Source organism: Rhea americana, unplaced genomic scaffold (genome assembly GCF_003343005.1).
Source record: "Rhea americana isolate MKP2758 unplaced genomic scaffold, rheAme1 scaffold_498, whole genome shotgun sequence".
NCBI classification, from domain to species: Eukaryota; Metazoa; Chordata; class Aves; order Rheiformes; family Rheidae; genus Rhea; species Rhea americana.
Window position 1 is genome coordinate 167694 of NW_028186643.1, and position 14189 is coordinate 181882.

Sequence of the window (14189 nt, forward strand, 5' to 3'; positions counted from 1 at the left end):
GGCTCCACCCAGGCCACCCGGCGCTGCCCCGCGGGGCTGTCCCCGGTGCCTTCCGCGGGGGAAGAGGGGGACGCCGGCGCTGCCCCCCCCCCGGCCTCTCCCTCTGTTCCTTCCCCTGGGACTGCCCCCCCGGGGCTGTCCGCCGGCCCCCTTCCCTGGGGGGAACAGCAGTACCGGCCCCCTAGACCCCCTGGTGCTCTCTCCCGGCCCTCTGCCCCGGGGAGCCCATTACTGACATCCCTTGGGCTCTCCCCGTGCCCTCCCCGGGAGACCTGCCCCCCAGGGCCGGCTCCCTGCCTCCCCTGTTCCCTCCTGCCAGGCTGACCCAGGACTGCCTCCTTCCTCTGGTCCTGGGGCGACCCCCGCGCTCCCTCTCCCTTAGCCTGCCCCATCTCTGGCCGCTCCTGTTCCTCCTGAGCTCACGCACCATCCGGTCTACGACCCCGCACTCATGCTGCATCCCTGAGGTGTCACTCTTCGAGTAGCCTTCATCCCATCCTCGTCAGCTCAGCCCTTGTCATCCTCTGTGCCCAAGGGCAGTGGGTTGGGAAGAGCACATCGGTGCCCGTGCCGCAAGAGGATGAAAGGACCTTGGGCGTGTGGACGGGTGCTGTGCGAAGGGTCGTTCTCTCCCCATGTGCGGCCCGTCCTTGGTGGAAAGCTGCCATGTGCGGGACTTGCTGGGCTTGGTTAGAAGGGAGCTAAGCGGTGAGCACCTCCTGCGGTGCTCAGACACGTTTGCAGATGTGCAGCACTTGGATATACTTGGCCTCTGCGGTCTTTTTACCCCTTCTCATGAAGGGCCAGGTCTATAAACGGATAATTCCTGTAAACAATTTCTTTCCCTCCAGGGTGTTACGAACTGTAATGTCCTGATGGTCACAGAGCATCATCAGCTGGTCCCTGCATGGCAGGGGAAAGCAAAGGGTCCAAGAATGGTATTTCCAGGGATGCGTGTGGTGCTGACCTGTGCGAGCAGGGAGCTGCTTCGCAGTGCTGCCCGGGAGCATCGTGTCTCTTGTTTCTGAGGTGGGGGGAGTTGTTTACAAAGCGACAGCCTGTTTCTCAAACGGCTCAGAAACTCATCCGGGGATGAGAGTCATTCATTTTTGGCTTCATTTTCAAGCATTTTTCAAGCTGTCACAGCTTGGCGTGTCTGTAGCATAGTGTCAAGATTTAGAATTATTCTGTCGGTAATTGCTTTCTGATTCATCAAAATGATAGATGAGAGGGAAAATGACAAATAATCACAAGTTAGGGATCTTCAAGGATATCCCTAAAAATGCCACTGGAAGAATGTAGTGCACATGAGTTCCCTTGTCAGGAGGTCACCTTTGCTGTCAGAACATTTACGAAGAAATTCTGTTGAATTCAAAGTTGGGAAAAGTGGATAACTGGAAAACTAGCCCATGAGCTGCATTGCAAAGTTTTTTTCTTTTTTCTTTTTTTTTTCTTTAGGTAGTTCAGTCTTTGGCCTGTTTCACTGAACCTGAAACCAGATATTTTCACCTTAGATAACTGTCCTTTCCAAGAGTGCTAAAAGCAAAATACAGCTTCTGTACTTAACTTCCCTACCTGAAGAAGGAGGATGTGCTCTAACACTTGTTTTTTTCCCCCAGCTATATCAGTTTGTCTAATAAAAGCTATTACTGCTCTCCTACTCATACCCACAGACTAGCACAGTTACATGTGCTTTCATACTTGTCTTGTTCCCTTAGCTACATTTGCAGAGACTCTCTTTGCCACAAGTCCTTTAGTTTTCAGAAGCATAGTGGGAGTTGTGTGGTTACATCTCTTACATCTTTTTTATTTTCTTTAAATGTTGGAGGTAGGTGACTCATCATAACTCCAGCTGATACTTCTCAATGATTTCTTATTTAGCACAGTGTATCAGGCAGAAGATGTATCGCACAGTCAGAGGAGAGCTGGTGATACTGGCATGGATTAAAAAAAAAGACTGTGAGGCAGTTGCTTGTTGCTGTTTGCTTTTGTTTGAGTGGCAAAGGTTTACAGACCGTCTCTCCAAATATAGAGTAACCCTGCACAGACTCGCGTATTGGAGGCCTGGGCCTCCCCAGTACTCATCCTCATCATCGTGCCAAAAAGCCTGTCTGCTAAGTGTTTTTCTTCTGAACAGAGTGTTCCCCACCTAGACAGAGTTGTCTGGTGGTGGCAGTTCTTGGCAGTTGGGTACGATGCTTCATTCATCTCTTAGRGCAGAGGGCAAAGAAGCTGTTTGGAGCAAAAGATAAGAAATGGAGAAAGTGTATCAAGGCTATTCCAACAAGAGCTGAGTTCAGCTCAGCTGGAGCAGAACAACTTTGTTTTGCAAGAGCCAATGCTTTTCCACAAGCTGCCCTTGTTTTTATTTCCCCTTTCCAAACAGACAGATATTTGTGGACTCTGCAGTGATAGTTGCAATCACTTATGAAGCTACGCATGCAATTTGTGCAATATTCTATCTTCACAGTGCTCAGCAAACCTCTAGTACAAATAATTTTTCACCAAGATAATAATCTTTTTCCTCTAGACATGTGTGTACATGTATTTACAGGGAAAGGGGGGCAGAGAGGTTAAGGCAGTTTGCGAAGGCTGCGGATAATGTAGGGGGGGATGCATAATATAGTCCTCTCTCAGTCTTACTTTGCTGCCTTCTGTAGATGGGGAGTGCATTGCTGTTTGTGGTACTAGTGTGGATTTTGAACTTCTTGCCTATTAGCATTTTTATACATAGCTGCTGTTTTTCTGCAGTTCTGTGGTGTTAGAGGAGAAGATCTAGCTCTGTACTGGGTAATGTAGGGTCCTTGTTGCATCTTCTCTTGTATTCTTATTTTAGATTTAAGCAGTACATTTGAGCTATTTCAATGTTCTTGAAGGAAGGCAGAATGATCCTGTGGAAGGACACTGGTCTGGGAACCAGCCAGCTTGAACTGCATCCCCAGCTCTGCCATTGTCKGGTGTGTAATGACGGGCTTGTTGCTTAACCGCTCTGCACATGTTTACTTCTGACTTAAACAAAGCTGATAATGTTCAGTCTGCTTTGTAAGGCTTTTAGCTTACGGTCCAAGAAGCACTGAATGTTTTTTAAGTCATTTGCTCAACTGAAAGGCTAACATAGAAGGAAAATAGTGGTTTAACTTCGTGTGCCATCCTGCTGCTCTCATTCACCGAGATCTCTTCCTGGTCCTCTTGTCTGAGTCCTTTTTGATCAAAGCAGCTAACGCGTGCTGTGCAGCTCTCTCCAACAGTCTATAGGCTGGCAAGGAACGGAGCCGCTGAAGTACTAGCTTGTATTGCGTGGGCACCTGCCCTCAATTGTGCTGTTCATAGAGCACTCAGGCTTGCACTAATAACGCTCAGCAGGTTCCTCCCTGCTTGTCAAGTGCCCTCTTTAATACGAATGGTTCAGGCATGTCTATGCCGAGGACTTACGGAGTCTGCTTCTCATTGAGAAATCTAAGCTATGAGATAAATCTGTGGTCTTATTTCCAGCATAGTTACTGCCATTGCCTGTGTTTTCCATTCCTGTAGTGCTTGTGCAGCCTTCCATGGAGCTGCTGTTCTGAGGGCAAAAGAGCTTCCTCTGAGAGACATGCCTTTCCCCCGTGTCTTATTGAATATAAAAGCTGGCAAATGGTTGTGCTGCTGTGATGTCTTGTTCTTGCTTGCAAATTTCAGCTTGATTCACTGCCACATCCCGGTTTATTCTGCATCAGGACAGTGAAAGTGTGGCACCAAGGAAGGGAAGCTTGGGGCCATGACAGAGGGCAGGACACCTGCTGTGAAATTAAGGTTTGGAAAAGTTTGCTGATGAGCTTTAGCAGGAGAAGTTGAGAGGAGATTGCCTCATTGCTTTGGAGCAAGGGCATTTGGAGTGACTTGTCTGCACTGCTGTTCCCCTGAAACTCCTTTCTAACAATCCGGTATAATAAAGTATTCTTAACTAGATGAGTGGTGACTCGTATGTGTGGCTCCCAGTACCACTAAATCCACCACRCTTTATAATAAGGTTCTAATGCCTGGAGTATTTTGCCTAAAAATAGTTAGAAAGGATGGCTGTTAGGGGAAATCTAAACCAGAAGAAAACAAATGGTTTTTAATTTTTCCTTCCATTTCAGATTGAAAGATGCCGAGGAAGAAGAAACCCACAGAGGGTCTTGACTCTCGAGGTCAGGATGGAGAAGAAGAGGAGGAAGAGAAGAGGGGCACAGTCAATGCCAAGAAGAAGCGCAGTTTTGTGGACGCATTTATTGTTATATCTGACAGCGATGGAGAGGTCAGTGACCAGAATGTGGAGTCCAGAATCTGTGCGGGGCCTTGCTGTTCTGAGAGAGTGTCTGAGCATCCCACACTGTATGTGTTGGGGTCAGACTTTGCTCTGCGTGTATTGTGCTGTTCCTCTTCTTATATATGAGATGAATCGAATCCTATTTGACTAGGAAATAAATGATGTGCTCGGTGAGGGTGAGTTATGAGTCTGGGATTTGATAACCAAATCCTCTCAGTACTGAATTTGAAACGTAATTTAAAAGTAACCTTTCCTCAATCCCTTTACAAATCTTTTTTTCATAATTTTTATTTGATTGATTTCCAGCTAAACCACAGAAACATGATTCTGTATTATGTGCAAATAGATAAGAAAATGATTCCAGAACACAGGCTTGCAAGTAGTTCAGAACACAGCTGGTGTCTGATAAACTGATCCTGAATTATGGAGATCTGAGTTTTTAATGCACTTCCACAGTATGTAAAGGTGAACTGCAGTGTCAGTTTGCTTGGCCAAGATCTAAGGGCCTGGATCATTTATCCCTAGCATTATCTTATATCTTAGAGCCTTACTCTAAAAGATTGCACTGTCTGTAACTGTTGCACTAGTCTTGAGGTGCTACTGTTTTGGGGAAATCCAGAGACCCGGGAATCTGGCTTCAGCTCAGGTGAGGTACATGAGAGGAAATTACTAGAATCAGTTCTTTATGTATGGCTGTTAAGGCTTTGCTCTGTCTTGCCTGTGATTTGGGATCCTAAGCTGCTTTTTGTAATTCTACCATTTTCAAAAGCATTTCAGTTCACTCTCAAGCTGTAGATCTTAAATCAAGTCCCCTTCGCTCCCACATCTGGAGCATGAGTCTCTACAATAAGGCGATTATCATGTGAGAAGGGGAAAAGCACTAGAAATAAACAGTAAAAAGCTGTAGGGCAAATGATATTAGATGTTTTTTCTTCACATTGTCTGAGTTCTTTCCCATTGGGAAATTCCCTGAAAGAAATGGAACATATGGCAGTAATAGTTCATTGGGGTTAAACCCTTAGCTCTGCAATATGCTAAGTTAACTTTAGATCTCTGCTGCATCACTGGCCTTTGTTGTGAAACCTATAAGGAAAAAGGAAATCAGCAGCTATAAGAGATGCTGCAGTACATAAAAGATCAGGACCTGTTATTGTCTACAATTATTCATCTCAATGTGCACATATCTGAAAAAGAGGAAACAAACGTCTCTTAAAACACATCTATAAAAAGGTTAGGCTCCCTGACTGTTCTATAAGTTTGTCTATAAACAATAAATTCTGATGGCATAATCGGTCATATTACAGAAAAGAATATGCTCAGAGAGGCCGTTAAAGAGCCAGTTAGGTTCTGTTTAAGTGACAACAGTTCAGTCAGTTGAATAAGTGGATTTATTCAGTTCGCTCTCTTTCTTTCTGTGAGTCATCAGCTTCCAGATCCAGAGCCACAGTCTCTTACAGTGTTGTTTTTGTAAAGTAAAAATAAAAAACTTGATTTACATAGGATCTCAGAAAATAACTGTCTGGCCTCTGTAACTGTCTCAGCTTTTTCAAGTGCATCAAGTTGAATTTCAATCTCAAACCTTGTAACTGCTGTTCTTGCTCTAGTAAGACCTTGTTATGCGTTCAAGAAGAGGTGTGTGAATCTCAGATCAATAACAATTTTAGAGAACAATACATTCTCAATTAATCTTGCATCTGTTAGGACATGGTTCCTTATGAATCAAAAGCTACAAGGACAATTTGGGCATCATTGATTCAATGGCTTTCTTCCTTGGCAGTCTCTTGGCAGGTATCTATAGAACAAGTCCCTAGTTCTGCTTCCAGACCAGCAGATCTTGTAGCAGCTGCACCTGGAAAGCCTCCAGCTTCTCACTTTTGATGATCTTTGGCAGACTGCCTCTCCCAGGAATTTTTCAGTCATGCTGGATTATCAAGCTCATCCATGTTATTTTGCCAAGTTTTCTTTCTTTACTCATGTCTGTGCTGTGGCATCTGTGGAGCTGCATCAGGAGGAAGTTTTCTGGACATGGGGCTTTCTGATCTCTGTTATATCTGATCTTGGATTCAGGGAACGCATCTCTTTTTTTTGGGAAGGGTCAGACAAATTAAGAACAGTCTTTCTGGCTCTGTGGAAACAAGAGGAGACGACCTTTGCTGTGTGCAGACACGGTCTCTGAAAACACAGATGTGATGAATGAATAAAATGGTTGCTGTTTGAATCTTGCAGGGAATGCCAGAAGAAAGGTAAGTCATTCACTTGCCCTCAAATACACAATATTCCAAGTAGTGCCAAGGAAAACTTTCTTCAAACAACTACTGGCTTGTCTCCTGATACTCCTGCTTGAATTAAGGTGCTGATAAAGACACTTTGGCCGCCAAGATTGTCTAAAGCCATGTCTGAAACGTGATTTTCACCCAGCAGGAAGTCTGGTCAAGCAAGAACATTGAGCATGGCTAGAGGCCAAATAGTTGTGCTAAAATATTTGACTGATTTGCAGCTTTCAATGCAGTTCATACTAAAAGACTGCTAATCTGCTGAGAGAACTTGCAGAAGAGTCACACAAAGGTTATTTAACCCATTTCTCTTAGAAATGTTTCTTGGGAAGCAAGAGGGTGCCTTCTTCCACTTGAAGTCTCACAGGCTCCTTCTGCCAGATTTTCTGTTCATCAGTTCTGCCAGCCTTTTGGGGACATGATGAGACTCTAGGGTTACTGTGCTATCCACTTCTGCGTGGTATCCAGGGTCTGTCTTCTTTTAGGTGTGGAACATCTCTTTGCTTGAGTATTCCTGTATTTGGAGATATTTAGTGTCTGGGTAAATAGCATTATGTTTACAGATGTTTCGGATAAGACCATATTGGTCTTGGTAGAAAGAGGAAAGCATTTTGGGGCACTGGCTATAATAATTGGCCCTGTCCTATTCTCCGTCAGATGTGACAGCGGGCATTTCGTCTTGGAACCAAAGCCTGATGGCCCGCTCTCCAGTGGAGGTCTTGCTATAGAGACAACAGTGCTGAAAGCGTCACAGCTAGGATAGTAGTGCCCACCTTATCCTGCTGCCCATCTTCTGGTGAACTAGAACCATATGAGAGTATCACGCAGCACCCCGCTGTCCCTGTTGGCTGCCCATCTCTGCTGTAGTACCAAAGGAGTCAGTGCCTCTGGTCTCCAGGGAAAACCGCAGTCTCGGCTATGCTCTTGAGGAGGCTTCTCCGCTCTGCTGCCTTCTCTCATTGGAAGTCAGAGTGGGTCTGAACCAGCCTCCTGACAGCCCAGTAAAAGCCCTTTCTTTCCACACAGGCCTTCATCCTGTGTGTCTGAAACTACAAGTCTGGCATGAGCTCTGTTGTGTCTCATTGTTCAAGTCTCTACTTCCAGGAGGTTTGTTCTAATGAGCTGAAAGACAGAGCAGAGCTGAAACAAATTCTGAACTGAAGTCAGAGACTAATAAAGTAGGATGTGATATTAATTTCAGCAGCAGCCTTGTCTAGAGCCAAAATGTGGCACTTCCAACATCTAATTGGCTTTTAAAAATAATTTAGTCTCGTTTTCATCTGCGTATTTCCCATGCAGAATGTGTGTTGTTTGGCTGTGCCCTATTGTTAGATGGTCCCAACTGCTGTTGAACAGTAAAATTAACCAGACCTTTTGACTTTGCAGTCTGTACTATTAGCTATGGAGACATTCTTTTGTAGTCTTTCCTGTCCTGAGTCAGTAGGAGCTGATTTTTTGTCAGTTATAATGTGGTTTCAAAGGAGCTACATGTGGGAGAGTGGCCACTAGATTCCGTTTATGGGCTTTTAGAAGTGAGTAGAGCTGTACATTTTCTGCCGACAGAATTAAATCCTCCAAGTATGTGCCAAATGTTTTCTAAAGTGGGAGTTTGCTTTTCTGCTGTCTGTTGCAATCCAGCAGGTTAAAAAAGGAATAAGAATAGTGGCCATTTCCTCTAAATGTGTAAAGAACTTTGCAAACCTGTCTTTTTTTTGATCTCTGTACGATGTTGACAGTGAAATTGCTCATAAAAGAGCATCATAAATTAAACTGCGGAGCGTGACACAGAGAAAGAAAATTTGGATTTCTTCTGACCATTATGCTTTAAATTGATGACAGTGGAGGAGAGACACTATCTAGGCTGGCACTGAGCAGAGGTGCGCAGTTCCCACCTCACCTCAGCTATAATAATTGGTTTCCCCTGGAAGCTGTGTGTTGGAGATGACCTTGTAACTAAGAGCATTGGTTGCAGTATGGGAATATTTTAATTGATTAAGATTATTTTTGGACTAGTGATCTTATTAGAAAGGCAGTTGGTTGAGTGGCCCCCTGAGTTCCTATTATCCTTGTAGACAGATGAGCATTAAAAGGTTGGGTCAGATAGAGCGAGCTCTGTTATCTTCTCTGAATTTTCTTGGCCCATTCTATTACTACCATCCATGCCTGCATTTATGCAGAGCACTCTGGGGCCTGCAGGGCTGTCTCCCAGCAGAGATACAAACAGCCATAAATCCTAATTAAAAGATATGTTTTATTTTCTGGTTTTAGAAATAAAGAAGATTTAAGAATTCTTGGAATTGAGATGTGTGTGTATATTTTGGCCCATCAGGATTAATTGGATTTGCTTCAGCAGTTCACTGTACTGTAGCTGTTCAGTAGAATGCTGTTAAGCAATTTAAACATYTTTCTCAAATGTATGAGGTTCATACAACACGTGTCCTGCAATAATTTGCTCCTGGAGCTGTTGTAAATGTCGACATTCTTCAGGACCCAGCATGGGGAGTAGAGGTATGTACTCCACTGAGCAAGGAATCCAGGCAGTTCTCCTGGGACCCAGGCTTGCCATTAGCCAAAAGCCCCGGAGGAGTTTGAGCCCCATACTGTCTTGTACTGCATATTGTAAATGTGTGTTTCTGTACACAAACCAAATGTTAGTAGCCATGGAAAGTTTGGTGTGCTCATAAATCACATCAGTGCCCTGGAAGAGAGCTGCAGATGAGTGTCGGGGTTGACCTTCCAGCGAGTGCAAGAGTGGTGAGGGGAAGATTGATGCCTAGAGAAAACTGGGGATTTACAGAGCCTGCTAGGATTAAATTGCCCTGTCTTAAGCAGGAATAGCACTGTTTAGCACTGTTGGGCAGCGGTTAGTGGGAGAGCTTTTGCATAACGTCCTCCAGTGTGTAATTCTAACATAATCTGGATRTGATCCCACAGTCTCTTCTCCACTTCCTTATGTATGAGCCACCCACAAGGTCAGCATGGGGGATGCCAGTGCAAACCATGGCAGGGTAATTTGCAGGTTTGCAAGTGCTAAGCAATTTGGTCTAGGAGAACCAGTGGCATTATGGAAAACTGTGGAKGGGGCAAGGTGCCCTGGAAGAGAGGGGATTTTAACTGCTGAGCTCGAGCTAGACATGCTCTATCCTCTAACAAGAGACAATCTGGCTGTGAAGATGTCTTTTTGGAGATGAAGGGGAACCTCTTAGAAATGGGGTACCAAAACCATGTTGGTTGGAGAAGGGAAGGAATAGATCAAAGGAAAAACCCCTTAAGAGTGAGCATGAGTGTGTGGGGGGAGAATAACTTGCTAAGCATGATTGCTTCCTTATTGTGAGCGGATTCTTAAATCAGTAGAAGAGAGGAGTGAAGTATGCATTAGGGGATGTAAAAGGTGTAATGTATTAGGGTTTCAGAAAAGCACTTAACAGTATGTCTTGCAAAATCTTAGTTGGATAAATAATTCAATTTGGTCTCGATAGTAACATTCCTGGATTGAAATCCTGCTAAAAGACTGTCAGCAAAGGCTTGTGATGAACAACAGAGAGGCTGGTTCTGCGGAGATCTAAGGCTGAGGCCAAGAAGATCAATATTAAGGCTGTGTGTGTTTTAACATCCTCATTAATGATCTGTAAGAGGGAGCAAGTGGTATATATACATTAATAAAGTCTACAGATAGCACTTGAATACTCTTGAACAAAATTCAGCATAGAGATGCAGTCCAAAGGACTGCGTAGATTAAGACACATGGGCAGCGAACAGAAAAAATAGATTACATTTGTAAATATGCTATGTAACAATTTGCATTAAAATAGTCCAAACCACATGCACCACCTTGAAGGCTGCCTTCTGGCGCAGAGAGGCTGGAGGCGCTGTAAGGCACGAGCATGTAGCTGGTTTGCCACAGGTCTTGTGGAACTGCAGAAACCTCAAGTACAAGTGCAGACAGAGTCATATGAAGTGCCTTCCTAGCCAGGCGTGGGTGTCTTTCCCTGAAACACTGTTTTTGATTCTAATTCTACCTGATTTAGAGAGACAAATTGGAAGGAGTCCAGTGCTAGCCTTTGGTAATGTGTACACCCTCGCTTAAACCATTAGGACAGCAACTTGCATAAATGTGTGCCAATTAAGCCTGTGACCAATTAAGCCTGTGACCATTCCTGTTGAAGTCAGTGTGCTTAAAGTAACATGGTCTTAGATTGTTTTTGTGAGTAATATTCCAGGAGGCCACATAACCACAAATATCTGCAGTATTTAAACATCAAAAATTAAACAATTGTGGCAATACTCAGGGCACTACAATGAGGGRGTAGCACCAGAAGTTAGTTCAGCTGGCCCTCCTGCCCTCAAGATGCATTAGCCTGGATCTCCAAAGAATGACTAGGAGAATTCTGGTTTTGGTCCCCTAAAACGGTGTGGGCAGAGTACTAGAAGCGGTATGGCAGGAAACAGTTCTGGCTTACAGGTGTGAGATGTTTTGTTACAAAAGGGTGTTGTTTTTCTGTTTTGATTGCTTACAAATATCAATGTTTTAGCAAGGCCAGACAAATTCTTTCTAAAATCATGGGCAGCAGGTGCAGTGCATGGTGGTGACTGGCATGAAGTCTATTGTCTCTCCTACTTCTATGTTTATGTCACTCTGTAACTCTTGTTGCTCATTATGCTTATCACACAGCTTTTAATAGTTACAGAATGTGCTTGAATTATGTTTGAAATTCAAATTTCACACAAATGGAGGCTTGTTCTTGAACCAGTGTTTGTATTAGAGTGGCAGGGGGAAGAGTGCTGGTAGTATTTTTTACATATTGTGTGCACTCACAATTTTTTTTTTTCATTGCAGCAGGAGTCAAAGGAAGAGAGTGGATTGCAAAAGAAAAGAACAAAACAGCAACTGGATAGGACGAAGTTTGCTGCTAAAAGAAAAATTGCACGTAGGTTTCAAGCGTGGGGTTGGGAAAGCAGACTGCTGCTGTGCAGCTTCCACTGTTTGTGCTAGACACAAGCACAGGGCAGCCAGAAGTGCCAGCAGTGTTGGGCATCATCAGGAAGGGTGTTAAGAGCAAGAGATTTGTCACTTGTCAGTTTGCTGCTATATAAAATGTGGGTGTACCCGCATCACACGTTGTGCACACTTCAGGTCTCTGCATCTCAACGACATAGTGGAGTTACAGGATATCCAGAGAAAAGCAGGTAAAATCATTAAGGGGATGGAGTAGCAGCATTATGAGGAGAGACTGAAAAGCCTGGGACTCTTCATTTAGGAGAGGAGAAGACAGAGAGGGTAGAATCAAAGTTCACATCAGGAAGGCAGTACATAAGTTGAACACAGAGCTGTKGTTTACCAGCTCCTACAAAGTCAGAATCAGGATGCAGTCAGTGGAAATAGCAGTAGATAGGTTTAAAATAGATAAAAGAAGGTAAATCTGTRCCCAGCATATAGTGAACTCCTGGAACTTTTTACCTCAGGAGGTTGTAGAGGGGTCAGTATCAGCAGTTTTCATGATGGATTAAACGCATCTGTGGACAGCARGTCTATAAACAGATGCTAAAGGGACTAGGCTGGCATATTCCCTCTAACATCCATCATACAGCAGTTCTGAAAGCTGTGGGTCTACAGGTGGAAGGGACCACTGAAAGGGCCAGCTTGTGTGTACTCCCTGTATAGCATCATTTTTTGCTACAGTTCCTCGGCCAAATGGACTGTTGGTCTGACTCAGTGGATCAGCTCTTGTGTTCTTATGCTTTATAAAGCAGCAGTTCATCTAGCACGCTAAATTCAGAATATTTTAAAATTAGAGGAYGTTTACTGCAAAACCCAAAGCAATCGTTGAACAAAATGGAGCACTCCAGTGCTCCACAAGCAGCAGCAGTTGGGCATGTCTGTCCTCAGAGAGCCTGTGTGAATTAAATTGTTTTTAATAGAGGCCTAAGGCCATAGCATGAAACAGCCTGGCTCTTTGTGGGAGTTGAAATCCACTGTGCACATCCTGTGTCGAACAAATAAGATAACAAAGTCAGAACAGGGGAAGAGTGCTTTTGTTTGCTTGGTTTGTTTGTTTCGTTTTTTTCAGWTAAATAAAATAATACCCCTAAAAGTCCCCGGGGGTACCGTTAAAATGTGACCAAAGATATGGTGCTAAGAATGCCATGTTGTGCAGTTGGATGTCCTCATTGCATCTTTGATTGTGACTGGTTTAAGCAGCTGGTGTAGTGAGAAAGATGTTCTGGGCGCCCCAGAAAATCTGCACGAGACACTGCCAGCTCTCTAGCTGTTGTATAACAGGGGAATTTTGCTGCATTTTTAGATGCTGAAATTCTTGATAATAGCTTTTCTCTTCCTAGGGCAAATGCTGCCCTTTTTTTCTGTGGTTTCTCTGTGTCCTTGAAGCAGTAAGTTGGGGGTATCTGGCCAGCAGTTGGTTCTTACTGTGTTGAGATGTTCCATCTCGCTCGCACCTTGCCCCCAGGCTTGGAGCAGCMTACAGGTAGGAGAGGGATGGGGATTTTTTTTTTTTTAATTGGCTGTTCCTGTTGTGGGACAGACTACTCGGAGTCACCTCCTTTCTCTAATGGGGATATCGACTGCAGCGGGATCCTGCTTGGATGGGCCGCTCTTCTCACCCATTCTGCCCCCCTTGCTGCCAAGGAGCGCTCCAGCAGGCAGCCTGCTCCGGGGGCTGGGTCGTGGTGCCAGGCTGGGGTGTGCAGCCCTGCTCCGGGAACTCTGACGTTCGTGGCAGATGACGTTCGAGGCAGATGAACGATAAAGTTCATCAGAACCTGCGCCGGAACGAAAGGTTGTCRGTATATTTAGATGCGAGATAATGTTCTCTAATGTTAGAGAGTGGTCACCTGTTTATTAAGCACATGTGATGGGTCCGCTCACTCGTTTATTGGAAACTATAATTAGACTTTTGGTGTTTGCTTTTAGGCAAATTAAGATTTGAAATAGTAATTATTTTYCTCAGTGTCTTTAAATATATTCCTTGAATTGCAAGGCAAATTGGTCTTTTGTAAAGATTTGGTGCTCCTGGGTAGAGGAAGTTCTTTCTCCTCAAAACTGGAAAATTGCAGATATTTGCAGACTGTGGTTATAAAGCATATCCTCCCATTTTTGCTTTGTTGTGGTTTTATTCATTTTAACCTAAAGCCATAACTAAAATATATCTGTGACGTTTCATCCTGACAGGATAAATGGAAATACAAAAACCTAAAGAAGTCTCTCTCTCTTTTTCCGGATGAAGTCAGTGCTTTAAAGCACATTTGAATGTTTTTACTGTAATTGCACTTTGGATATGTGGAAATACTGAGATCCTGCATTTCCATTATTTTTGAGTAAATCTCATATTAGTAAGTGTTAAAACTACAACTAGTGGGGTTTTGCATCTAATTCACTTTGCAAAACGTCAAAATGGAACATAAATCGCTTAGCAAATTGCCATATTAGCATTTAAAAAGACTCTGAAATGGTTTAATTTGTTTAGGGCTKTAATGCCTTCAAAACAGTTTTTTCCTGACCCCTCCTTCCCGTCTGTGTATTTCTTGGATGGGACTAGTCCCAGAAGATGTTCTGTRCTGGATTTTGTATTGCATTGAGATAGATGTATCATTAATGGATTTTGAAATGTGAA

At 43.9% G+C, this 14189-nt stretch overlaps 1 protein-coding gene across 9 annotated transcripts in view; it reads left to right on the top strand.

The window, feature by feature from the left end:
• Positions 1–571: 571 nt before the first annotated feature.
• Positions 572–14189, top strand: part of UIMC1 (ubiquitin interaction motif containing 1) — a 38837-nt gene continuing 25219 nt past the window's right edge. For 3 of the 9 annotated variants that reach the window (XM_085317332.1, XM_085317340.1, XM_085317342.1), the window contains exons 1-4: positions 574–708; positions 852–1029; positions 4119–4276; positions 11399–11489. In XM_085317332.1, the coding sequence (XP_085173458.1) occupies positions 4127–4276; positions 11399–11489 (241 nt within the window). In that variant the 5' untranslated portion in view covers positions 574–708; positions 852–1029; positions 4119–4126. Of the gene's footprint in view, positions 709–851; positions 1030–2897; positions 2958–4118; positions 4277–11398; positions 11490–14189 lie in introns of those variants that run through there. The other 6 variants (XM_085317337.1, XM_085317339.1, XM_085317336.1 and 3 more) reach the window with 6 other exon arrangements.